We start from the raw sequence: 25,740 nt of genomic DNA on the forward strand, positions 1-25,740 counted from the left end.
ACTATAGGAGGCACACAGTACTACATAGAGCCACGACACATGGAACTCTATTCCACATCAAGTAACTGACGCAAGCAGTAAAATTTGATTTAAAAAACAGATAAAAAAACACCTTATGGAACAGTGGGGACTGTGAAGCAACACAAACATTGGCACAGACACACGCACACAAACACACACACACACACACACGATAACATACGCACTATACATACACATGGATTTAGTACTGTAGATATGTGGTAGTGGTGGAGTAAGGGCCTGAGGGCACACAGTGTGTTGTGAAATCTGGGAATGTATTGTAATGTTTTAAAAATTGTATAAACTGCCTTAATTTTGCTGGACCCCAGGAAGAGTAGCTGATTCATTGGCAGCAGCTAATAGGGATCCATAATAAATAGAAATACACAGGTGCACCTTGTGCTGTGGGCAATAAAAGTCACAAAACACAATGCCACAGCATGTATAGCATTGTGTGGGTGAGTGGTTTGCTGATGTCAATGTTGTGAACAGAGTGCCCCATGGTGGCAGTGGGATTATAGTATGGGCAGGCATAAGCTATGGCCAATAAACACATCCCTTTTGCCCTCAGGGCATGGACTCTACAAGTTGTCGAAAGCGTTCCACAGGGATGTGAAAGACCCAGCAGCGTTGCAGTTCTTGACACACTCAAACCAGTGCACCTGGCACCTACTACCATACCCCATTTAAAGGCACTTAAATATTTTGTCTTGTCCATTCACCATCTGAATGGCACACTACACAATCCATGTCTCAATTGTCTCAAGGGTTAAACATCCTTCTTTAACCTGTCTCCTCCCCTTCATCTACACTGATTGAAGGTGACATCAATAAGGGATCAAACCTTTCACCTGGATTCACCTGGCCATTCTATGTCATGGAAAGAGCAGGTGTTTCTAATGTTTTGTACACTCTGTGTATCTACTTGGACTGTTATTTCTTGATTTCTTGTTTTGATTTTTTAAATTGTGTAATTGTATTGTATTTGCAAGACATCCTACTGCACTGTTGGAGCTAGTAACATAGGCTTTTCACTGCACCTGCCATAACACCTGCACATTTTTCTATGTTTTAGTCTGGCAGGCTGCTCACCTTAATTTTGGCTGCTCACCACATCCCTCTGCACTTCCTTATCGGTTAGTGCTATTCGGGACCATTGGGGTGTCCCTACCCAAAACACTAAACACTACCCTTAACCATAACCTACCTCAACCTACATACGTGTACACAGTACTTCAATCAATCACCTAACTAAACCTATTTGTACATATTACCTTAAAAAAAACACAAAAAAACAAACTCCTAACCCAGTACACTGACTCGGTACCGGTACTCATTATATAGCCTCATTATTATTTGATTGTGTTATTTTATTGTTACAATTAAATTTGTATCTATTTGCACATTTTCTTACGTTTTAACTGCATTGTTGGGAAAGGGCTCGTAAGTAAACATTTTACGGTGAAGTCTACACTTGTTGTATACGCCGCATGTGACAAATAACATTTGATTTGAATTTGATTTGACCCTTACCTAACCTTAACCATTTGAGTTTCAACTTCAATGGGGTGGTGTCAGTGGTGCACATCCTAAGGGCTCGCGGATAACAAGGGCCTTTCTCTTCGACGTCACTTCACGAGAGTGGCTCGCGCGACGCCAAGATCACAGCTGTCAATCACTTATCAGCATCAGCATCCGAATGGAGCGCTAGCTGACGAGCTTAGTTACATTGTTTGTATCTATTTAAGGTGTTACACTTTCCTTCACTCGAAACATGGATATGTTTATTTCAAATGTAAAATGTGAGTTTATAGCAACTTTTTCTGACATAAAATGTTGACTGCTAACGTATATCTTAATGTTAGCTAGCTAGCTAGCCAGCTGACTAACCTTCCAGTGTGCTTTAGTTTACGCTTCAGAAAATGTAGCAAAGTTGAAATATATTGCTAAGTTACCGGTATATTGGTTATATTCCTCATTTGAAATTCGCAAAAGTTTTCTTGAAATGTATTGGCATTACATGAGACGTCGATGGTGTCGGCGACCACTGGTGCCTCGAACGCAATGCCAACCTGTCACGTCACTCAACAGGCACCTGTATGTATTTATTTTCATGGTGGTTTTTGGGATAATATAGTTATGTTTTATTAAAGGTCTCACAGAGCGCCTGCTGCAGAAACAACTGGCTAATACAGATGAGGTTATTGAGAAGCTCTTTTGTGAAGACTTCCCAAGAATAACACCATTGGATCCTCAGGTTGGCAGCCAAACTTAGAGCAGTATTTTTCTTCTCTAATGAAACCATTGAAAGGTGCATGTGTTTTAGTCAATAATTTATTCTATAGAAAAATAGCTAGTTTGCTAATTGCCACTTCAAATTAACATTCTCTAGCTTGAAGAAAGTGCCATTCAGCTGTGGAATTGGGCAGTCACCAAACGTGTGGGAACAGCCATAAATGAGCACCAGAAAGCAAAAGGTAGCCTAATACTTATTTTTTTGCTGTGAAATACCTGATTTATGCCATTGTCATCATTACTGACTTTCTCCTGTGATGTATTCCTCCTGGTCTGTCTGTGGTGTCAGTGCGTCATGTTGCATGCAGGCTGCTGTACGCCTGTGAGCCTGAGAATCCAGCAGAGGGCGCTGTGCGCAAACAGATCCTGGTTAGTGAAATGGATCATGAAATAAACCACTGCACTGTAAGGCCTACCTCTGTGTTACTGTAATTCATTAATTAAGAAAATTAACATTTTCTTTACAGATGGCCAGCAAGACAGGAAGAACCTGGCTAGACTGTAAAAAGCCCCAGCTAGCTGATAACTTCCTGAGCCTTGCTGTCAAAGTAAGCTTGAATATGTTAAACTATGCCCTATGACTCTGTACAGTATATAAGACAGTTGATAAACTTTTAGAACTTCTGTCATAACACTGAACTCAAATGTTCATAATATTATTTGTCCAGAGCTTGGAGACACTGTACAGTCGACTAACATCCCGAGGCCATGGAGGGGCAGACATCAACACATCGAAAGGAGATGTAGAGAAGGACCTGCTTCGAGTTCTGTCTTACCAAGCTGAGTCGGTGAGCTAGAGATGGATTCACCATCTAACACATACAACAATGTTAGGCTAATTTGTACTTGTGAAATTTGTCAACTGAAAGTGACATTTTCACACATCTGCAGAATGAAGAAGAAAATAGTTTTTTGTTCACATATAGCTTTACTTCACTGATGTGCTGGTAGCTTATGATATGTTTTTATTCTGATGCAGGCACTTGCTCAAGAGAATCACCAAGAGGCTGTGGCCTACATGCAGCGCTGTAAAGACATGCTACTGCGGCTCCCCAAAGAGGTAGGATACAAAAAGGAAACTAAACTCTGATATTACTTTGATAAAGCACTAGTGTTTTTAACTCTCCCGATATTGGGCAGGTATATTCAGCTACTCCCCCCCCCCCCTTCCCCCCAAAGACAGGCTATCTCTCTCTCATGTGCTATAACTTCGGAGTGGATTCCTACAATATGAAAAAGTATGAGGAGAGTTCATTCTGGTTGAGGTAAATAGCATTGATTTAGCTTGACAAAAGATACTATATTAGTGACATAAAGGAAGCATTACAGAAGCTCAACATCTGAAATATGTTACTTATTTTAATTAAGGTGTATGATAAAGTGCAGTACATGAATATCTACACTGTTGTCTTTTCCAGCCAGAGTTATGACATAGGGAAGATGAATATAAAATACTCCCCTGGTGCTGAAGTGCAAGTAAGGGAGTAGTGCAGTTCATACATACCATAGTCTCTTAAGTTTTTTCACTAGTACTTCCTGGTTATTAGAAAAGCCAAAAGCTCCAATGTTTTGATTTGTTTTTAATTACAGTAGAGTAAATTGCTGAACGTTCTTATTTAGGCCAAGGTCCTGAGGCTCCTTGCCACTGTCTATCTGAAGTGGGACTGTCAGCAGTTTCAGGAGAAGGCACTCAATGCTGTGAACTTAGCCAATAAGGTAACCCCCCCCATCACTCTTGTTGATACTTTCTAATATTAAGCAAGATTATTTGGTTTTCGATTAAAACTCAGCAATTTCACAGGAAAGTGTGCATCCCTCTGGGCTCTACCTGAAGATCAGAATTCTACTGAGTTGTGGGGCTCAGGATGACCACATAAGAGCTGGTGAGTAGGACATTACCCTGTTTCTCTCTCTTTCTGCTTTTTTGAATGGCTTGAGTGGGAGTTTTAAGGACTCCCAAGTCCTCCGTTTACAGTACTGTATAATGCATTACCATTTCATCTTGCTGTCTCCATTCAGGAGTGACAGAGCTGCTGGAGTTGGAGGTTCCTCTGGAAGTGTGTCTAAGCACAGTGAAACTACTCATGGCTGAAGACAGGTAGACACACTGATCATCTTAACAAATTGCAAATCAGATATCCACTTGTGCCATTGTATTCATTCCAGACGTTTTTAGATAAAGTAATAATGTAAATATTTTATAATATAAATATTTTCATGTTTCCATTGAAATACAACATTGTATTGATATATTGCATTGATATGCGCCGTGTGTTCTGTTGATATGTGTTCCCAGAGAGACATTGGCCTTTGACTACCTGAAGAGGGTGTGCCAGCACTTTGAGTCATCCCCTGAACTGGGCAGTGCCCTGGTCCTGCACATTGAGTTGCTGCTGCAGAGAGGCAAGGAGCTTCTGGGAAAACAGAAAATAGAGGACATCATCACAGGTACTACAGTGGTGGTGGTGGTGGACATCATCACAGGTACTACAGTGGTGGTGGTGGTAGTGGACATCATCACAGGTACTACGGTGGTGGTGGTGGACATCATCACAAGTACTACGGTGGTGGTGGTGGTGGACATCATCACAGGTACTACAGTGGTGGTGGTGGTGGACATCATCACAGGTACTACGGTGATGGTGGACATCATCACAGGTACTACAGTGGTGGTGGTGGTAGTGGACATCATCACAGGTACTACAGTGGTGGTGGTGGTGGTGGACATCATCACAGGTACTACAGTGGTGGTGGTGGTAGTGGACATCATCACAGGTACTACGGTGGTGGTGGTGGACATCATCACAGGTACTACAGTGGTGGTGGTGGTGGTGGACATCATCACAGGTACTACGGTGGTGGTGGTGGACATCATCACAGGTACTACGGTGGTGGTGGTGGACATCATCACAGGTACTACAGTGGTGGTAGTGGACATCATCACAGGTACTACGGTGGTGGTGGTGGACATCATCACAGGTACTACAGTGGTGGTGGTGGTGGTGGACATCATCACAGGTACTACGGTGGTGGTGGTGGACATCATCACAGGTACTACGGTGGTGGTGGTGGACATCATCACAGGTACTACAGTGGTGGTGGTGGACATCATCACAGGTACTATGGTGGTGGTGGTGGACATCATCACAGTTACTACGGTGGTGGTGGTGGACATCATCACAGGTACTACGGTGGTGGACATCATTACAGGTACTACGGTGGTGGTGGTGGACATCATCACAGGTACTACGGTGGTGGTGATGATGGTGGTGGTGTTGATGCAGTGAAATGAAAATGCAGTTGTAAGATTGCTGATATGTCCTCTTTCAGGCCACTACACTGGTAAACAGCTGTCTCCTCAGACTCTCACCTGTTTACATCTCCTGCTGTGGGACAAAGCCTCCAAGAACTTTGAGGTACAGTAGAACTTTTTATTAATTTTTTTTATTTCACCTTTATTTAACCAGGTAGGCCAGTTGAGAACAAGTTCTCATTTACAACTGCGACCTGGCCAAGATTAAGCAAAGCAGTGCGACACAAACAACAACACAGAGTTAGACATGGAATAAACAAACCTACAGTCAATAACACAATAGGGGAAAAAAATCTATATACAGTGTGTGCAAATGAGGTAAGATAAGGGAGGTGAGGCAATAAATAGGCCATAGTGGCGAAGTAATTACAATTTAGCAATTAAACACTGGAGTGATAGATGTGCAGAAGATGAATGTGCAAGTAAAGATACTGGGGTGCAAAGGAGCAAAAAATAAATAAATAACAATATGGGGATGAGGTAGTTGGATGGGCTATTTACAGATGGGCTATGTACAGATGCAGTGATCTGTGAGCTGCTCTGACAGCTGATGCTTAAAACCTCTTACATCTAGACGTTCCGCTAGCGGAACACCTGCTCCAATATCCAATGATAGGCGTGGCGCGAATTACAAATTCCTCTAAAATACAAAAACTTCAATTTTTCAAACATATGACTATTTCACAGCATTTTAAAGACAAGACTCTCCTTTATCTAACCACACTGTCCGATTTCAAAAAAGCTTTACAGCGAAAGCAAAACATTAGATTATGTCAGCAGAGTACCCAGCCAGAAATAATCACACCCATTTTTCAAGCTAGCATATAATGTCACAAAAAACAAAACCACAGCTAAATGCAGCACTAACCTTTGATGATCTTCATCAGATGACACACCTAGGACATTATGTTATACAATACATGCATGTTTTGTTCAATCAAGTTCATATTTATATCAAAAACCAGCTTTTTACATTAGCATGTGACGTTCAGAATTAGCATACCCCCCGCAAACCTCCGGTGAATTTACTAAATTACTCACGATAAACGTTCACAAAAAACATAACAATTATTTTAAGAATTATAGATACAGAACTCCTTTGTGCAATCGAGGTGTCCGATTTTAAAATAGCTTTTCGGTGAAAGCACATTTTGCAATATTCTGAGTAGATAGCCCAGCCATCACAGCTAGCTATTTAGACACCCAGCAAATGTAGCACTCATCAAAATCAGATTTACTATAAGAAAAATGTTATTACCTTTGCTGTCTTCGTCAGAATGCACTCCCAGGACTGCTACTTCAATAACAAATGTTGGTTTGGTTCAAAATAATCCATAGTTATATCCAAACAGCGGCGTTTTGTTCGTGTGTTCAAGACACTATCCGAAGTGTAAATAAGGGTCACGAGCATGGCGCATTTCGTGACAAAAGATTTCTAAATATTCCATTACCGTACTTCGAAGCATGTCAACCGCTGTTTAAAATCAATTTTTATGCCATTTTTCTCATAAAAAAGCGATAATATTCCGACCGGGAATCTGCGTTTAGGTAAACAGACGAAAGAAAACAAAGCATGGGGTCGACGCGGGCACGAGCCTGAGTCTCACAGTACTGTAACCAGCCACTATCCAAACGCGTTACTTTTTTTCAGACAGAGCCTGCAAAGCCACGATTCAGCTTTTTGCCGCCTTCTGAGAGCCCATGGGAGCCGTAGGAAGTGTCACGTAACAGCAGAGATCCTCTGTAATGGATAGAGATAATCAAGAAGGGCAAGAAATTGTCAGACAGGGCACTTCCTGCATGGAATCTTCTCAGGTTTTGGCCTGCCAAATGAGTTCTGTTATACTCACAGACACCATTCAAACAGTTTTAGAAACTTTGGAGTGTTTTCTATCCAAAGCTAATAATTATATGCATATTCTAGTTTCTGGGCAGGAGTAATAATCAGATTAAATCGGGTACGTTTTTTTATCCGGCTGTGAAAATACTGCCCCCTAGCCATAACAGGTTAAAGTTAGTGAGGGAGATATGAGTCTCCAGCTTCAGTGATTTTGGCAATTTGTTCCAGTCATTGGCAGCAGAGAACTGGAAGGAAAGGCGGCCAAAGGAGGAATAGGCTTTGGGGGTGACCAGTGAAATATATCTGCTGGAGCATGTGCTATGGGTGGGTGCTGCTATGGTGACCAGTGAGCTGAAATAAGGCGGCGCTTTACCTAGCAAAGACTTATAGATGACCTAGAGCCAGTGGGTTTGGCGACGAATATGAAGCGAGGGCCAGCCAACGAGAGCATACAGGTTGCAGTGATGGCTAGTATATGGGGCTTTGGTGACAAAACGGATGGCACTGTGATAGACTGCATCCAATTTGCTGAGTAGAGTGTTGGAGGCTATTTTATATATGACATCGCCGAAGTCAAGGATTGGTAGGATAGTCAGTTTTACGAGGGTATGTTTGGCAGCATGAGTGAAGGCTGCTTTGTTGCGAAATAGGAAGCCTAATCTAGATTTGATTTTGGATTGGATTGGAGATGCTTAATGTGAGTCTGGAAGGAGAGTTTACAGTCTAACCAGACACCTAGGTATTTGTAATTGTCCACAAATTCTAAGTCAGAACCGTCCAGAGTAGTGATGCTGGACGGGCGGGCAGGTGCGGGCAGCGATCGGTTGAAGAGCATGCATTTAGTTTGACTTGCATTTAAGAGCAGTTGGAGGCCACGGAAGGAGAGTTGTATGGCATTGAAGCTCGTCTGGAGGTTAGTTAACACAGTGTCCAAAGAAGGGCCAGAAGTATACAGAATGGTGACGTCTGCGTAGAGGTGGATCAGAGAATCACCAGCAGCGAGAGCGACATCATTGATGTATACAGAGAAAGGAGTCGGCCCGAGAATTGAACCCTGTGGTACCCCCATAGAGACTGCCAGAGGTCCGGAAAACAGGCCCTCCGATTTGACACACTGAACTCTGTCTGAGAAGTAGTTGGTGAACCAGGCGAGGCAGTCGTTTGAGAAACCAAGGCTGTTGAGTCTGCCGATAAGAATGTGGTGATTGAGAGAGTCAAAAGCCTTGGCCAGGTTGATGAATACGGCTGCACAGTATTGTCTCTTATCGATGGCGGTTATGATATTGTTTAGGACCTTGAGCGTGGCTGAGGTGCACCCATGACCAGCTCGGAAACCAGATTGCATAGTGGAGAAGGTACGGTGGGATTCGAAATGGTCGGTGATCTGTTTGTTAACTTGGCTTTCGAAGACCTTAGAAAGGCAGGGTAGAATAGATATAGGTCTGTAACAGTTTGGGTCTAGGGTGTTCGCTGAAAATAAGTACATTGCTCTGTCATAGTGAAGTCTGTATGTGTTGGGATGTGAGTCATTTTCCTGTTCCAGACTAAGAACTTCTCAGAGGCTCTGCAGTGGTATAACTACTCCTTGAGTTTCTACAAGGCTGGCCAGATGGAGCCCAACCTGGCCAAGCTTCAGAGGAACAGAGCCTCCTGCTTACTGCAACTGCAGCAGCTGGACAAGGTGACTCAATAGTGTGACAACAGACTTCACACAGCATGTTGTAATTATTACTGTATAGTAATCTTTGTGTGTACTTTGTGCATTCCTGTGTTTGTGTGTGTGTGTGTGTGTGTGTGTGTGTGTGTGTGTGTGTGTGTGTGTGTGTGTGTGTGTGTGTGTGTGTGTGTGTGTGTGTGTGTGTGTGTGTGTGTGTGTGTCAGGCCAAAGAAGCAATAAAGGAGGCAGAGAGATGTGATCCAAACAGCATCTTCACTCAGTTCAGTGTTTACAAGATTGCTGTCCTGGAGAACAATGTGGAGAAAGGTAACAGCATATTACATGAGTGTGGTGAGTTTTAGGATGGACTACATGACTACATTCAGGCCCTCTGTGCCTCTCAGTCTGAAGCCTTGTCTCTGTCAGCTGCAGAGGCAGTGAAGGCCATCGGGGCTCTGGCCCAAGGTCCTGTGTCCAGTGAGGACAGACTGCTAGTGGCTGAGAATGCTGCCTCCAACCTCCTCAGTCTCGCTGCTCAGATCGCTCTGGAGGTGGGTCCCCATTACTGACCTACCTCTGGGACAGATGGTCATACTGTTGCTGATTATGGGGATGATAATGAGGATGATGACAATTTGAGAGCTTGGGACTAAAAGGTTCTATCTCCATTTTTGACAACATGTAGTTATTGACATAGCCTTGTTCTTTTCAGTGTTCTCTAGCTATATAGTAAATACCCCCATTCATGTTCTAAAGAATAAAATATTAAAGTTGCTGACATCATTCAAACCAATGAGGGTTTGGAACTTTAAAGCCAATTACCTCAGAATCATCTTTTTGCAGATAGTCCCAAGCTCTTGAATTGTTGAAGGAGAAAAGACCCATCATCCTCATTGTCATCCTTTGTTTCCTTTCCTTCCAGAATGAGCAACAAGACACAGCCATGAAGGCTCTGGAGAGTTTGTGTGAACACTCAAAAGATGAAGCTCAGGTTGTCACTGCTCTCAGGTCAGTTACTAACGCACACAAACAACATCAGTGAACTCTTGTCCAGCGAGATCAGGAACACTATGTGAATGGTCCATCTGTAAGACATACAGTGGCTTGCGAAAGTATTCACCCCCTTGGCATTTTTCCTATTTTGTTGCCTTACAACCTGGAATTAAAATGTATTTTTTGGGAGGTTTGTATCATTTGATTTACACAACATGCCTACCACTTTGAAGATGCAAAATATGTTTTTGTGAAACATACAAGAAATAAGACAAATAAACAGAACTTGAACGTGCTAACTATTCACCCCCCCAAAGTCAATACTTTATAGAGCCACCTTTTGCAGCAATTACAGCTGCAAGTCTCTTGGGGTATGTCTCTATAAGCTTGGCACATCTAGCCACTGGAATTTTTCAAGGCAAAACTGCTGCAGCTCCTTCAAGTTGGATGGGTTCCGCTGGTATACAGCAATTTTTAAGTCATACCACAGATTCTCAATTGGATTGAGGTCTGGGCTTTGACTAGGCAAGACATTTAAATGTTTCCCCTTAAACCACTCGAGTGTTGCTTTAGCAGTATGCTTAGGGTCATTGTCCTGCTGGAAGGTGAACCTCCGTCCCAGTCTCAAATCTTTGGAAGACTGAAACAAGTTTCCCTCAAGAATTTCCCTGTATTTAGCGCCATCCATCATTCCTTCAATTCTGACCAGTTTCCCAGTCCCTGCTGATGAAAAAAAATGGGGATGGTTTTCTCGGGGTGACACGCCAGACATAGTGTTTTCTTTGATGGCCAAAAAGCTCAATTTTAGTCTCATCTGACCAGAGTACCTTCTTCCATATGTTTGGGGAGTCTCCCACATGCCTTTTGGCATACACCAAATGTGTTTGCTTATTTTTTTCTTTAAGCAATGGCTTTTTTCTGGCCACTCTCGCGTAAAGTCCAGCTCTGTGGAATGTATGGCTTAAAGTGGTACTATGGACAGATAGGACCACTTTAAGCCATACATTCCACAGAGCTGGACTTTACGCGAGAGTGGCCAGAAAAAAAGCCATTGCTTAAAGAATCTCCGCTGTGGAGCTTTGCAGCTCCTTCAGGGTTATCTTTGGTCTCTTTTGTTGCCTCTCTGATTAATGCCCTCCTTGCTGGGCCGTGAGTTTTGGTGGGAGGCCTTGTCTTGACAGGTTTGTTGTGGTGCCATATTCTTTCCATTTTTTAATAATGTATTTAATTGTGCTCCGTGGGATGTTCAAAGTTTCGGATATTTTTTTATAACCCAACCCTGATTTGTACTTCTCCACAACTTTGTCCCTGACCTGTTTGGAGAACTCCTTTCAGAACAGGTGTGTATATATGGTGAGATCATGTGACAACTCATGAGACACTTAGATTGCACACAGGTGGACTTTATTTAACTAATTGTTTGACTTCTGAAGGTAATTGGTTGCACCAGATCTTATTTAGGGGCTTCATAGCAAAGGGGGTGAATACATATGCACTCACCACTTTTCTGTTTTTAATTTTTAAATGTTTTTTTAAGCAAGTTATGTTTTTCATTTCACTTCACTAATTTGGACTATTTTGTGTATGTCCATTACATTAAATCCAAATAAAAATCATTTTAAATTACAGGTTGTAATGCAACAAAATAGGAAAAACGCCAAGGGGGATGAATACTTTTGCAAGATGACCTTATCATAAACATGACATAACATACAATGACAGTTGATTGTCACAATTTGTGTCGCATCACCAGTCTCCAACATAAATGTGTTAGAATGCATGATGCAGTGAAACATGGTGCTATTTAAGCTTTCAGTGAGGTTTAACTGTGTCTCCATGATCTACTGACCTATATCTTTTAATTTCTCCTGTGAAATGTGTGCCTCTCAGTACAGTGTTAGTAGGTGAAAGGAACTAGGTCCCGAGTCCTCATGGTCTTTGTCTATTACAGGTGTTTGGTTCGACTAGTGCTCACAACAATAGAAAAGGCCAGTGGGGAGATAAGGTGAGATATCGTGAAACATGATCATACAATAGTGTTTAAATGCTTCATTTAATTTTAGTAATTTAGCCAACACTCTTATCCAGAGCGACATACAGGAGCAATTAGGGTTAAGTGCCTTTCTCAAGGACACATCAATATACTTTTTTTACCTATCCGGCTTTGGGATTCAAACCAGCGACCTTTTAGTTACTGGCCCAACGCTCTTAACCGTTAGGATACCTGCTGCCCATTTCTACAGCGTTTCAGTTGTGGTTGATTTACTGTTTCTGCTTGTTACATTTCCTCTATATATAGACATGCAAATCTGGATGTTCTGCTGTCATATCTAAAAATGGGTGAGTACAATGTACAACAATCACACTTACAGCAACATCTTTCTCCCCTCAATATATGAGTACTCTGAGGTAATGCATTATCAGTGTTTCCCCTATGCGCACCGGCGCTGCTAAATCATCCCCGTCTCGCCCAAAAAATTATTATGTAGAATTGGCTGGTGATGTCATTGAGATCGAGATCAAATTAAACTGTCTTCGATTTACAGATGAGTTCCAAAGGAAGAGAACGTAATTTAATTTTCATACATTTTGGGAGTAGAATGTCCTTTAAAAAAGTCAACAGAAGTGACCTTCTCACAGTCGTTCAATAGGAAGACTGAGAAGGAAGATGCCCCCACTACCTCTGCCACCGCTGCTTAAAAAATCCTCAGCTTTAGTGTCGATTCTATTTTTCTCTGCTGTGCACTACTGCTTGGTTTTCACCCAGCCAGTGTTTGCTGTTTACTGTCACCACCACAGCACTGCAGAAAGTGTCACAGCTCAGCCCAGGGCCTAGCATGGCTGTAGAGCAGCGCACAGAGGACGCCAACTGGTTCAGGAAGATTGGTACTTACATACTATCTGGAGATATACTGTTATTTATCTTGCTATTTTACGAATTACAGTAGCACTGTGTAAGCAGCATAGTGCACTGTGCATTTTGTCTAATTTTATTTCTGTGTGCCTGCGTGTCTTAGCTTGGAACTCTGCGCTGCAGTGTGAGAGCAGCCCTGACAGGATGAGGGATTTCTTTGTGTTCTCTTACCAGGCATGTCCTCTTATTAGCATCACCGGGAGAATTGATCTGTATCTGTGCAGGTGTAGATCAATACAACCCACAGGGAATTAGTGTTGCCAAAGATAGAAACGTGGAGCCCTGCAGCTTCCACATAAAACAACTTGGTCAGTCGTTATACCCGTACACCCCTAAAACACACAGACACGGACCGTCACGCAGTCACCCTTCGTTTAATGCATTCTCTGTGTTGTGGTCCTTCATCTTTATGGTTCTCTTAATATATATATATATATGTGTGTGTGTGTGTGTGTGTGTGTGTGGTAACCCTAGCTGTCCCAGTTCTGCCCCTCGGACCGGGCCGTGCTGATGGGCCAGAAGACGTGCCTGCTGATGGCTGCTGCTGCCTCTCTGGAGCTCTGCAGGAAGTCTCCACACTCTGAACAGGTGTGTACCACCCTCTCTCTCTCTTTCTCTCTTTTTCTCTGCCTGTCTTCCATATTTAGCTCTTTCTCCATCCGCATGGATGGAAATTTACCAAGACCAGCGGAGAGGAGAGGTGACTAACCGTGTTATCAGTGCTGGCGTAGGTAGTTATTTTTAATCTTGCCGTTATGGGTAGCGGCCACTAGGTGGCGATGATGAATACTGAATGACTGAATGTCACTGTCTTCATGTTTAGAAGGAGCAACTGACACAAGCCCTGGAGCACATTCAGATCTGCTGGGAGGTCTGGAAGACTCTTAAAGCATCAGGTGGCCGTAATTATCCCTCCTCTTCCATTCCATACTGTGCTCTGCTCAATTCTGCCATGATGTTGGATTACGTTGTGTGAGGAGAATAATCTGACATCATCTGATACTCACGCCCAGGGGACAACTCCAAGGACCCAACCAACATTTTGCTGCTGCTGTATGAGTTTGAGGCTCGTGCCAAGCTCAACGACCCCAAGGTGGAGACAGTGCTGGAGTCAGTGCTGGAGCTGGATAATGTTGAGATCAAGGTGTTGGAGACCATGGCAGGTGAAGAGTAAACACCGTAGTTGACCCTCTCCTTACAGGACTTGTCCTCCTCATCCAGTGTTTTTTGCCCGGCCACACAGTTTTGTATTGAGTATTGTGATGAGTGTGTTTCTTCTGTCCTCAGCCTTGGCCATGGAGCCTCCTGCCCACTTCCCTCTGCTGTGTAAGAAGGCCTTGAGGATCGCTCTGTCTCTGCACAGGAAACAACCACAAGCAGACCTGGCCCGCTGCAGGTGTGTGGCCATCTCATTGCTCATCCCATCACAAAACAACAACAAAAAAAGCCTCACAGTTTACCGTTGATCCACTGAACGGGTCTTTCAGAGACTCGTATATGATCCAGTCAGATATTTGCTGTGACAGAACCTCAATGTGTCCGTGCGTAGGTTGCTGTGTGTGATGTCTTACTCCCTCTCTATCTCAATGCTCCCTCTCAGCCAGTGTGTCCACAGCCTGATCCAGCTGTCGCTACCCAGCGGCGTGTCGGATGTGGAGGCCCGTGTGCTGGAGGAGGTATGGGGCTACTATGAAGAGGCCCTGTCCATCATCACAGCCGCAGTGAGTCGGCAGCAATCTCGTGCCACCGCCGCCACCCCCAAGCAACCCCGCATTGTAATTAACCCCCTCGTCCCTCCGCCCCCCTCCGCCGCTGCACTGAAAGCATCTCCTGTTTGTTTTTATCAATGGGCTTTCAGCAGCACTTCAATTAGCAGATGCTTCCATTCACCATCCCTTTCCTGCCAATGTGAATGGTAATATGCTGTACAAGCCATCGCTCTGCTGTTAAACTGGTGAAAAGATGCATCAGAGTATTGAAGCATTACCAAGCTTTATGTGCACAGGCACATTGTCATATGCAGAGTTGCAAATTGAAACACTGCCGTGCAGATTTTCCATTACACAACCTTGTAATCAATACATTATAACAATGGATGGACAAGTGACTTAAATTAATATACATCAAAGTCACATACATTTTAATCTTCCTCACAAGTGAGCATGGTCCTGTATAAAATCCCGTATTTTCTGACACCCAGACTGACTATAGACACTGAAAGCCACATTCATAGGCATACCTGGACTCTGAGGTCAGGTGAGTTATCACTGGTGCTCCTAGCCAGGTGGACGGCAGCAGCTTGAATGTGTTCGTTGTCTCCTCTGTGCCTCCTCTCCAGCCTGAGGACTTCCCTGAGATGGAGATCCTGTGGCTGCTGACCCGAGCCTGGAACACAGGCATCCTGCTGTACAGCCTGGCCCAGTACCCCGAGGCTGAGAGGTGGTGTGGCCTGGGCATGAGCTTCCTCCGGCACCTGGGCTCCCTGCAGGAGAGCTACCAGACACAGGTACTACTGACTGACTGTGGGAGGGTTGGAGCAGCAATGGAGCGTGACAGGGCTGAGTCATCCAGTCAAATGAGAGGCCTCGGCCTCGTCTTAAATTAGAAAAGTTTGACTGTATACCTGTTACTGGAAACAAATATAGACCTAGCCATTTGTTTCTTAATTACATTGCTAATATCCAGTATTGTTTGTCTGTCGACAGATGTCGGGTCTGTACAGTGAGGTCCTGGACAGGCTAGACAAAGCCAAGAAGAACCTTATCATGGAGGAGTGATCATGATGGTTGAGCTCTGCGGAGCACTTTTAATGTCAGGTACCTGATATTATCCATGTGGTAGCTGGGATGGTGGTTTACTGTATGAAGTCTCACTGGTTCCTGTATGACTGGTCTTCAGTTTAGTCAGCTCCTCCAGGATGTCAGTTGCATCCTGCCCTCCCCTAATATTTCCCTATGGAGAGTTTAGATAACAATTTCTAGCTTTTGTAGTTCATGTTTTGGTACTTCTCTACATTAATATAAATACATTTTATCCCTCCCTGATATTACATTCATATGAATTTTACATTGTCTTATTTAAACAACTACCAATACCAGTGGACTTGATTTGGTGAGAATAAAACACATCGAAATCATATAACCGAGTCACATATTTTATTTTCAAACAAATAAACTCGTCCAGTCCAAACCTAAAACCCCAAACAAACAAAAAATTGCAGGACTGTGCTCCCTCATGACTAGGACAGGGAAGACCATTTGGCCCAGCATCCTGATAGGCTCAAACACCTGCAGTGTGACAGGAAGGAAACTACTGTACAATCAAAGAATTTGCAAGCACTTACTGCACAGGTGTGCTGTCAAACAACTCATCACCCAAAAGGACAAACCAGAACCCAACAACCCCCCCAGAAAAGCTTACATAATCGTGTCTCTCTCACTGGAACAGACCCTCATGAATTATACACACACGGGAATTAAGGTTCAATCTTGTTATACCGCAACTTCAATGGAAAGGATGAAAAAAAAACATGTTATTTGGGCTTTATTGACATGATGGCTGACCGAAAGGTATAAATACCAGACATATGTTTAACAGTCAGCTGTGTTTCAACTAAAAACAGAGGACCAGTTCTAAATCAGATATTCATCAATGCTCCTCCTGGTTACTGGAATATATTGTAGGTTGCTGCCTGCATCTTGTCTTCATTCTTTGAATCTATACACCATTTTCCACAAGAAATAACATGTAGACAGGCCGGCCCTAATTCAGGGAATTAAGTTCCCAACTGACTAAAAAGTGTTCCAATAGGCAGCTGAAGAGTTGTCTATAGAGAAATACCAACATTACGTCACATGTATGGAAAAATTGGAAATTATATCTCAGTTTACTTACCTGTCATTTGTGATCTATAAAAATGTTTTGTCCCAGTTTATTTCACACATGCATGAAGCACAGGTGAGGGGGATCTGCTGGGGGCATATTTACATTTGACAGCTACCACACCCTTTGAAACAGTCTGTAAGCAGTTTATAAATGGCTCTGTTCCCTTCAGTTATTCCCTGAACTCTGGTTTTGACACAGGTAATGACAGCTGGTTTAGCAGTGGTGCCTGGCAGGTGGGCACACCTGTTCAGAAAATGCCTGCATGTACAGGTGTTGGGGGGGGGGGGGGGGGGGTTGACCCAGAGGGCAAGGGCATACAGAAGATGGTCTGGCTCTCAGGCATCTGAGGAAAACCCTTCCCCTCTTCCAAAAACGGTGGAAAATGAAATGTTCACAGGGTAGGGGGCCACAGTATTCTTCAACAAGTCAGACACGTCCCCTCACATGAACAAATAAACAGTGCCAAGATCTGCAAAGGAAGATTTAGCAGGTCATTTCAATCTTGTTGAATCCATAAAGCCAACTCAGGCAAGGGTTTACCACAGAAGTGGTCTTCATGAAGCTTCACCACATAAGATAGGCTGATGATTGTGTCTATTAAAGAGTTCAATGCAAATGCCTTTCAAAATCTCTCAGACCATTCAGTCAGTTACTCTTTCATTCACATTTAACATCTGTGAACTCTTAAATTTGTCCTTTAAAACATGGTGTTTCAGTCGCAGGGGAAATTATATCGGTGCGTTAGATTCTTGAGCTGACCGAATTCACCCCAGATATACCATTGGGTTCATAACACAGTGCCTCAACACATGCCCAGAAGAAATTTAAAAAAAGATTGAAAAACTTTATAGATACAGAGCATATAGGTTTTAATCAAACCCCTCTTAAGTGTTATTTTGGATGGGGGGGACAATCCAAAAACCAGTTATATCGACTCTTTAATTGTTAGGACATCCAATACAATTTGTCTTGTTCTACCCGTTTTAAGGCCACCTTCAGGGTGGCATATACAGGACAGTACCATGTGACCATTCAACCAAAAATAATCATATTGGAAGGCAGAGAGTGTAATAGGGTGGTCTGCTGCTCAACATGGGTGAGGGAGCTATGGCTGCCCAAATTGGAATCCAATAAATTCTTAAACTACAACAGGAAAAGGATAAAAATACAGGGGGAAGATAGGAATCCACAGAGGTGAGATATGCGTTCAGTCTATTGCACTCACAAGTTAGACCTCCTGGAAGTCAGGAGAACAACTCAGAAAATAAAATAAATGTCCTGTTTGTTTTCCTTGTCAATTATTTGTAGCTTCCCTCACGAAGTACAGGTAGTAATATAACAATTTGTATTTGATGTAAGGCAGTTTGGTGTTTTGCAGAGAGCCCCGTTACACTTCTCTACCCCCACCTTTTACACAGAGCAGCTAAAAACCACAAGCAAAAAATCCCACAAAAAAAAAAAACAAAGGAATGAAATCTAACAGCCCTCCAAGTAGACAATTCTAGTGAAATGTAAAATGTGTCGTTTTTAATATGTAGTAAAATCTCAGTAGGATTTGTTCATTTACCTTGTGATTTCATTATATAAATGTAGATTCATAACTCATTTCTTTCATTTGTTCTGCCTCCCAAGAGGTCTTGATCAGCTGCAGCAGCACCAACAACTGGCAGCTGATCAAACAGCAAGCTGGTTTGTGATAGATCACCAGTCTGTAGGCTTCTTCACCAATTTCTTCAGTAATTATAAACAAGAGAGATCACTCCTCCAACAGTACCATCAGCTGGGCTTGATATTATTCAGTCCTTGTAGAAAAAAAACCCTCCTAAGTGGTCTTTGCTTCTCTTGTGTCTTTTTTTAAATGTGATTTGATGAACATTTACAAAGTGTTCCAACTTGTGTGATTAAGTCTCCATTCCTCTGCAACTTCCCCTGAATCCCAAACTCCTCCTCACCCCGGCATTGTCTGTAAAACATTCTGATCTTCAACTGTCAGTCCCATTTCACAAAAGACGGATTATTTCTCCTTTTCCCTTTTTTTGTTTTAAAATGACAAATTCATTCGGAATGGCATTTCCAGTCTTAAATGGATTTGCTGAGAAACTCATGCAGGGGTGTGCACAGTCACAGTAATGGTGATAAGACTTCTTTTCATTTGAGATTAACATAATGATGACACTAAAACTTGATATGAAACATATCGGCAAAAAAGGGGGAGGGAGGAGCTATTTGGGGGATGGGCGGGGTGTCAGGAGGGCTGTGGGGGGCTCTGCACTGACACAGAGGGGTATAGCTGGGAGTTCAGAGCTTCTCTGAGGAAGGTATCCAGATGTAGGGGCCCGACTGTTCCTCGATGATCATCTTGATTTTGTTGTAAATTTCCTCTAGAGAGTCACCCTGTACAATGGCTGGAGACAGACAGAGAAGTGGATATCATGAGTGCATTGATGCATTAAGATTCCTACTTGCCCTACAATACGATTCAAGTGTATCTAAAATATGTATAATCCGCGATTAACCTAAAAAAAAAAATTAAAAAAAATAGTGGACTTACCTGTGAAAAATTCTCCAAACTCTTGTTCCAGTTTAATTGCCTTATCAAAGATTTTATTGGATTGCTCAAATGTCTGTCTCTTATTCATCTCCCTGCAACACAGACATGGTTGGTTGGTGTGCAGTACAGAAAGTGATTGTTGTATGGAGTTACAGTAAAGAGAAATGCTTTTAACAGTTCATTAGATCCAAGAACAGACACACTTACATAAGAGTTTCAATGGATTTTGGTTTGATGAAAATTGCGATCGAATAAAGTTGTGCTTGTTGCAGTCGCTTTATAGCGTTCCCAGACACGTCCAGGATACAGTGTTTTCCCTTCATGAAGAGGAAGGAGAGAAAGAGCACTTAAGTATCAAAATACCACATTTTCTCAGGCTCTACATCCCTTAACAATCAATCAGAAATTAACCTTGTGTATACTGCACATTTATGATGTGTTGTGCTCCCTACCCTCTCAGCCACTGCTCTGACAGACAAGATGCTGGTCCCATAGAGGTTCTCGTTGAACTGGCCCGCCTCAATGAACTTATTATCCTGAATGTCCTTCTCCATCTGCTCCCGTGAGCCCACAAAATGGTAGTCCTGGCCATCCATCTCATTCTCCCGCCGCGGACGTGTCGTGTCTGCACAGATTGAGGGACAGATTCAAATGACTGTTAGGGAGATATCACTAAAACACAGGATATATATTTTCCACCAGTGTTTCCATAAGTGGCTGTGATAATGTGGTGCATGTTGTCGAGTGGTCTACTCACGAGGAACGCAGGAGCCAAACTTGTGAGGGAACTCTGAGATCAGGTCATCGTTTACTCTGTCTTTCATTGGGCCCAAGATGATCACAGGCCTTGTGTAATGAACTGCAAACAAGAAGAGAGGGCGCAGGTCAAAACTCATGTCTACAAACACTGGGATAAAATAAGCATTAATGGTCTCAAACCCCATCCTAAATGGAGGAGAACATCTAGTATATTGTATACTTACTCTCCTGTCGAATCACTGGCTCGTAGGAGAGAATTGTGTCTTCCTGACCCTCTGAATAGCAGAAAGGAAGACAGCAGTTTGAGTAAAAATACATCTTTATTATAATCCCATGACAATGGATTACTAGATGTGGTTGATAGTAATGGAATGTTTAAAAGTACTCTTTTCATACAGTCACATTTTCCATAACAGCAGACGAAAGAGACGGTTTTGCTACTAAGTGCCTGATACCATCGCAGTCAAATGCCAGCTCACTACAGCACCGAGGACTAAAATAAAACACCGCTCTGGATACAGGTGTAATGACGTGCCGCATGCTTTTCATTTAGTTGGATTATGTCTGAAATAAAAGCTGCAAAAAAAAGTAGAAGGAAAATAAGGTCACTTACTTGAGCTGCTTTCACTGTCGCTCGTGTTTGACGTCAGGCATTCTGCAAGGAGAGGAACATGTTTATGTTGGGAAAGCTCAAAGCTGGGCAGTAGTAGTAAAGCCACATCAAAATAAATTGGTTTTCATTTTGGTGACGGAAAAATGTTCACCACCAGTTGCCGAGCATCAAGAAGGAAAAGCAAGTGCCCTGTTGTCCCACTGCATATAACCCGATGAAAAGGAAAAAAAGACAGAAAGAGGGGGAAAAAAATGAAAAGAAAAGTCTTGTTCTGAGCGATAGCGCTTTCTACGCGGGGAAGTGGTTGGAGGTATGCAGCAATAGGAAATTAAGTGTTTCCTTTCACAAAGTCCCAAGTGACCCTCCGGTCCCTTGCCAGTGTTTCCTATCGAGGGCTCCATATCTGTGACGCCAGATACAGTGTCAGGGACAAGCCAAAGAAAACAGTGGCGGTGGGTCTGTTAACAAGCATACATGGGCACTGGGCAGTCAGCTGAGCTTGCTAACATGGAAAAGCAGAATAGGAAAAGAAAACCTTGTCCAGTCAGTGTAGGGAGGGAGATACTTGGTTTCTCCAAGTAATCACTCTCTGACAATGACCTACTAAACTTTTATAGTAAAATCCCTACAGGGAAGAAGGAAGTCAGACTAGGAGTAACACTTGCTCTCTTACCCTAGGGCTGTGTGTTTGTATGTGTATCAGTAAACAAGAGTGTGTGTTTGTCGCAGCCATTTCTAGCCGGGTCTGCATTGAACAGGCGTTTAGCTCGGAGCTCAGGGGACAGCAGCTGCAGCGTGACAGTCCAACCACACACTTACTCAAACTCTTTGATCCATAAAAGTCATCGCTTAACCCTGGGAAGTCCTGAGTGTCCCGACAGGTGAGAGCAGAAACAAACAGAAGAGGCAGACAGGAAGAAGAGGTTAGTGAGAGCTGGGACAGGCCGAGAGAGAGCGAAAGAGAGGAGCGGTGTGCTGGCTGCTCGCCTGGTGGCAGGAAGGCAGGCCAAGATGGGGGGGGGACCAACACGAGGCACTGTGCTCCCTAAACCCCGAGCCCCACTCTACTCCCAGTGAAAGCCAAGGCCTTTAAATTACACACAGCCAATCCCATTAAGAATGAGGTTTTGACCCATTAGTGTTTTTTAGTGCTGCCGTCCAGTTAATGAAATTCTAGTTCTCTGGGTCAGTAACTGAGGATGAGGATTGACTGGGCAGCAATGAATAGTGGGGGTCTAACAGGGCCTCTAGCAGCAGTACACAGTTATAGTGTTAGTGCAGCCAGCAGCACACACATGCCCTGGCAGCCAGCAGCACACACCTGCCCTGGCAGCCAGCAGCACACACCTGCCCTGGCAGCCAGCAGCACACACCTGGACTCTCCACCAGTGGACAGACAGACGAACAGACACCAGAGAGGCCGACACCTGAACCCCAGGCCTGGGTCTGTGTGGGTCCTCTCTGGCTGTGAGTGAATGACAGTGAGCGGGGAAAGACAGCACTGCCCACAGACAGACAGCCACGGTCTGGTCCCAGAGGTGAGTGGAGAGATTAAGCTGCGGGAAGGATGAAGCATGAAAGGAAAGCGCGAAAAGTAAAACCCCCTCATATCACACACTTTGGGTACTCACGTTCAGACTCCACCAACTCCTGCACAATATTCTCCTTGCTCTTGTAAAACTGGAACTTGCGTGAGAGGTTGAAGCTTTTTTTGCGCTTTACTTTGACTGGCTGCTTGGAGATGTGCGTGATGAGGGGAGGGGGGCGATGGGGGGGGGTGAAACAAAAAACAGAACAGAACGTTGTTGTTCAATGAGGACACCAAACACACATGCAAAACGAGATAAAAACAGAAATCTAAAAGCAAATAAAAAATCTAAATGAAAGAATGAACATAAATGAAGGCAGATAACCAGGGTAAAATGAATGGAACACTTATGCAAAGGGAAGATAATTTCCATGTTGATCGTAAAAACGGTACATACGAGCGGAAATTGTCCTTCTAATGAGTGAGCATATCATTACAGGACCATACAGGTGTCACAATATTACACGAAAATCATGTGAAAACAAGACGACCAATTAATTACTTTCACCAGTGAGAGCCTACATTGGTGAACCAGGGGTTTCTTACATTGCCTGATGTATACTAAGACTTTAGATCACATTAAAAACACTAATTGCACTTCGATAAGAAAGCGACAGGTCCCATTACTAAGCATCGAGTCAGTTTGGTAGCCCCTTGTCTTTAAATTAAAGAGGCGGGACTGTCTGTAATGTAAATGTATGCGAGTCTTCAGGTTTCTCCACTAGCTCTAATGAGCAGCTAGGTCCCTGCTACACGCTCCTGTTCCCACACTGCCTGCCTCAGGGAGGGGGAAGTGGGTCAGCTCCCTGGGTGCCCACTGCCAGGCAGGAGAACCAGAGAGCACAGCCCTCCAGACTCACCCTGTTGGAATCAATCATGCCCGTCCTGGCGTGGAACTTGACTGTTTTTAACCTCGCTCGCTCCTTCTTCTCCACCCTGCGTAGAAAAGACCAGTTTCAAATCTCTTACACAACAGGAGCACATTTTGGGTGGTAAAAATGGGGTGATGAGGTTACCTCTTCTTGCTTGGAATGACCCCGATCTGCTCGCTCTCTCCGTGGGGTGTGACCAGACGCGCCTGCCACCACTCGTCATCGGAGGCGTTGATGACATGCAGGATGTCCCCATAAGAGAAGCTCAGGCCCTGGCTGGGCAGACAGCTGTCTCTGGCCCGGTCATAGTCAAAAAGAGCTCTACACACAGAGACAGAAAGGGGGAGGGGTGTTTGTGTCAATCACTCAACAGCATATACAGTATTACTGCACCATACTTGTAACAAGTTCTGAAGTTTAAAACCCACTACGTCACATGATGAAATTTGACAACGTCATTGCAAAACACACTGGCTTCTTTGTTGCCACAGTTTCCATTACTTCTGCTAGGAGTCTGTCAGATAGGGAACTGACAGCTCTACAGGTTCCACTACTGCCACTAACCTGGCACCAATCTGACCTGGATCTGCAGGACACGACAAAGTATTCAGACTGCCCTGATACTAGCTACCTGCAGGTAACGGTAGCAAGTCTCACTGCCAGGTTACATGAGTGCCTCCCCTGACATAGGCATTCAGATTGTACCCTGGCGGTGTGTGTGCACCTGAGAGGTCTCACATTCCAGAGGATAGGATGGCTGGGGAGAAGTCTGCTCTACTGCTGTGAATTGGAATGAAACAGAGCCTTTTCCTCCATAACTGTATGCTTAGTCACCCACACAGAGGAAAAGATGGCTCTCCCTGGCTGACAGGAGAGACTTACAGAGCATTAGTCATCCTGGTTTACACTGTGTCTATAGGTGGTCCAATGAGCTACAGTCTTGTTGGGGGATACAACAATGGGGAAAATGACAGAACAATATCTTACTTTGTTTATTGACTGCTTTGGACATTGAACAGATTACACATCATTCATTTCAAGTATTTTGATCTAGCTTGTGTTCATAGTAAGCCTTGGATTTTGAGATGCTTCCTTCTCTGTCAAGAATCGCCATCAAAACTGAAAATGTTGCCATTATTGCAGGGGTTGTAAATATTGGGTTTACGTGACGCTGCACCACAGCACTTAGCTTGAAATATGTTTCCAGTTCTTGGGACATGAGTGTTACATCATAGAATAATTATTTTCACCTTGACCCCCCCAGAACACTTCCTGTTCTGACTCAGGCAGCTGCACTCATTACAGAGGGGGAGGCTGCCTGCCTGGCACATGTTGCTCTTCCTGACTGACTGGGGTTCCTTACAGTTTTGGCTCCATGCCCAAAATGTAATAACATTATGTTACCAGGAGTACGTTTGCCAGCCATAGGCTGCAACTATGTAAAATAGGTCATGTGTGGCATCCAACTGAAAAGCTTGCTCATCAAATTCATCAGATATTTAGCGTCCGATAGTCTCATCGTGACCTACTTTGTGCTGATGAAAAATCATAGTATTTGTGAGTGGTGAGCTAAACGTGATGAATTTGGGAGCGGTGTGTACTGTGCGTGTGTTCTGGTACCTGACGTAGAGGGAGCGTTTCTCGCTGGTGCGCAGGGAGCCCGAACCAGAGCTCATGCTACTGTTCATCATCTGTTCCCTCAGGTCGTGGATCTTCGACTCAAAGCGGCTGTACTCTGCAGGGACACACACAAATGGTGTTAAAATTCACAATGTCACACACACACACAGAGTTCACCCCCCTTTAATTCTCACAGAATCTGATGAATGGTTGATGTACTTGCAGGGACCGACATACACAATGTGTAAATATTCGCAATGACACACCCCTAAAAATACCATTGTTATTTGCTTTGCTCTCCAGTTTAGATGTTAACACACACGGCCTGGATCAATGTGAAGTGAACCCAGTCCTCTACTAGTGTCTCCTGGGCATTGAGTGAGAGAGTGTGTGAGAGAGAGACAGAGAGTGAGTGAGAGAGAGAAAGTCACACTCGGTGCTCTGGTGAGCAGAGAGAGAAAGTAGTGGAGTCCAGGTTCAGTAGTGGGTTGTTTCAGCCTGATTAATTACCTCAGGACCAGATGGAGCTTCATCATGTATCTGCCTCACACATCCACTAATATCTCATGGCAGGGCATTAATTATGCAGATTAATTAAGTAGGTTCAACATGGACCTCTAACATGATTTTTCGTTAAAGGAAGCTAGCCACTACAACCCGTTTGAATGGACAAATATTTGTCATGGTGTTTAAAGCCACCGCTTCCTTCCTGTATGGCCCAGGGACAGTTGCAGAGCTGATATATGAATCCACCTGAGCCTCCTCATAAACATGCACTCATTAGGCTAGCAGGACAGTGCAGTTAGTGTGTGGCCAGGC

General features: G+C 43.7%; 2 protein-coding genes across 16 annotated transcripts in view; one reads left to right on the forward strand and one right to left on the reverse strand.

Annotated features, from left to right (window-relative positions):
- The first annotated feature begins 1,701 nt into the window (after positions 1 to 1,701).
- On the forward strand, positions 1,702 to 16,138 carry tex11 (testis expressed 11). 3 transcript variants are annotated; one of them, XM_014199676.2, is made up of 29 exons: positions 1,702 to 1,823; positions 2,175 to 2,278; positions 2,414 to 2,498; positions 2,606 to 2,685; positions 2,784 to 2,864; positions 2,985 to 3,104; positions 3,296 to 3,376; positions 3,496 to 3,581; positions 3,735 to 3,792; positions 3,937 to 4,032; positions 4,118 to 4,199; positions 4,336 to 4,414; positions 4,613 to 4,764; positions 5,647 to 5,732; positions 9,013 to 9,150; positions 9,351 to 9,453; positions 9,553 to 9,677; positions 10,049 to 10,134; positions 12,071 to 12,124; positions 12,419 to 12,459; positions 12,919 to 13,005; positions 13,137 to 13,207; positions 13,508 to 13,621; positions 13,857 to 13,935; positions 14,047 to 14,196; positions 14,321 to 14,429; positions 14,634 to 14,808; positions 15,372 to 15,539; positions 15,739 to 16,138. In XM_014199676.2, exons 1-29 carry the CDS (start codon positions 1,796 to 1,798, stop codon positions 15,808 to 15,810), a joined length of 2,790 nt encoding a protein of 929 aa, XP_014055151.1. In that variant the 5' UTR covers positions 1,702 to 1,795; the 3' UTR covers positions 15,811 to 16,138. The 3 variants fall into 3 exon arrangements, with proteins under 3 accessions (XP_014055151.1, XP_014055154.1, XP_014055152.1); XM_014199679.2 differs by having other exon boundaries at positions 14,634 to 14,754; positions 15,739 to 16,137; XM_014199677.2 differs by having other exon boundaries at positions 13,857 to 13,929; positions 15,739 to 16,137.
- A 33-nt stretch (positions 16,139 to 16,171) lies between these two features.
- The window catches only part of LOC106604729 (disks large homolog 3), a 142,736-nt gene continuing 133,167 nt past the window's right edge, over positions 16,172 to 25,740 (reverse strand). For 11 of the 13 annotated variants that reach the window (XM_014199685.2, XM_014199684.2, XM_014199686.2 and 8 more), the window contains 11 exons: positions 24,922 to 25,036; positions 23,446 to 23,622; positions 23,290 to 23,365; positions 22,473 to 22,572; positions 20,842 to 20,883; positions 20,453 to 20,503; positions 20,227 to 20,328; positions 19,922 to 20,094; positions 19,677 to 19,786; positions 19,470 to 19,561; positions 16,172 to 19,323 (listed from right to left, as the gene is read on the reverse strand). In XM_014199685.2, coding sequence (XP_014055160.1) covers positions 19,217 to 19,323; positions 19,470 to 19,561; positions 19,677 to 19,786; positions 19,922 to 20,094; positions 20,227 to 20,328; positions 20,453 to 20,503; positions 20,842 to 20,883; positions 22,473 to 22,572; positions 23,290 to 23,365; positions 23,446 to 23,622; positions 24,922 to 25,036 — 1,145 coding nt within the window. In that variant the 3' untranslated portion in view covers positions 16,172 to 19,216. Of the gene's footprint in view, positions 19,324 to 19,469; positions 19,562 to 19,676; positions 19,787 to 19,921; positions 20,095 to 20,226; positions 20,329 to 20,452; positions 20,504 to 20,841; positions 20,884 to 21,660; positions 21,707 to 22,472; positions 22,573 to 23,289; positions 23,366 to 23,445; positions 23,623 to 24,921; positions 25,037 to 25,740 lie in introns of all 13 variants that reach the window. The other 2 variants (XM_014199687.2, XM_014199688.2) reach the window with 1 other exon arrangement.

The sequence above is a fragment of the Salmo salar genome, chromosome ssa05 (genome assembly GCF_905237065.1).
Source record: "Salmo salar chromosome ssa05, Ssal_v3.1, whole genome shotgun sequence".
Lineage (NCBI taxonomy): Eukaryota > Metazoa > Chordata > Actinopteri > Salmoniformes > Salmonidae > Salmo > Salmo salar.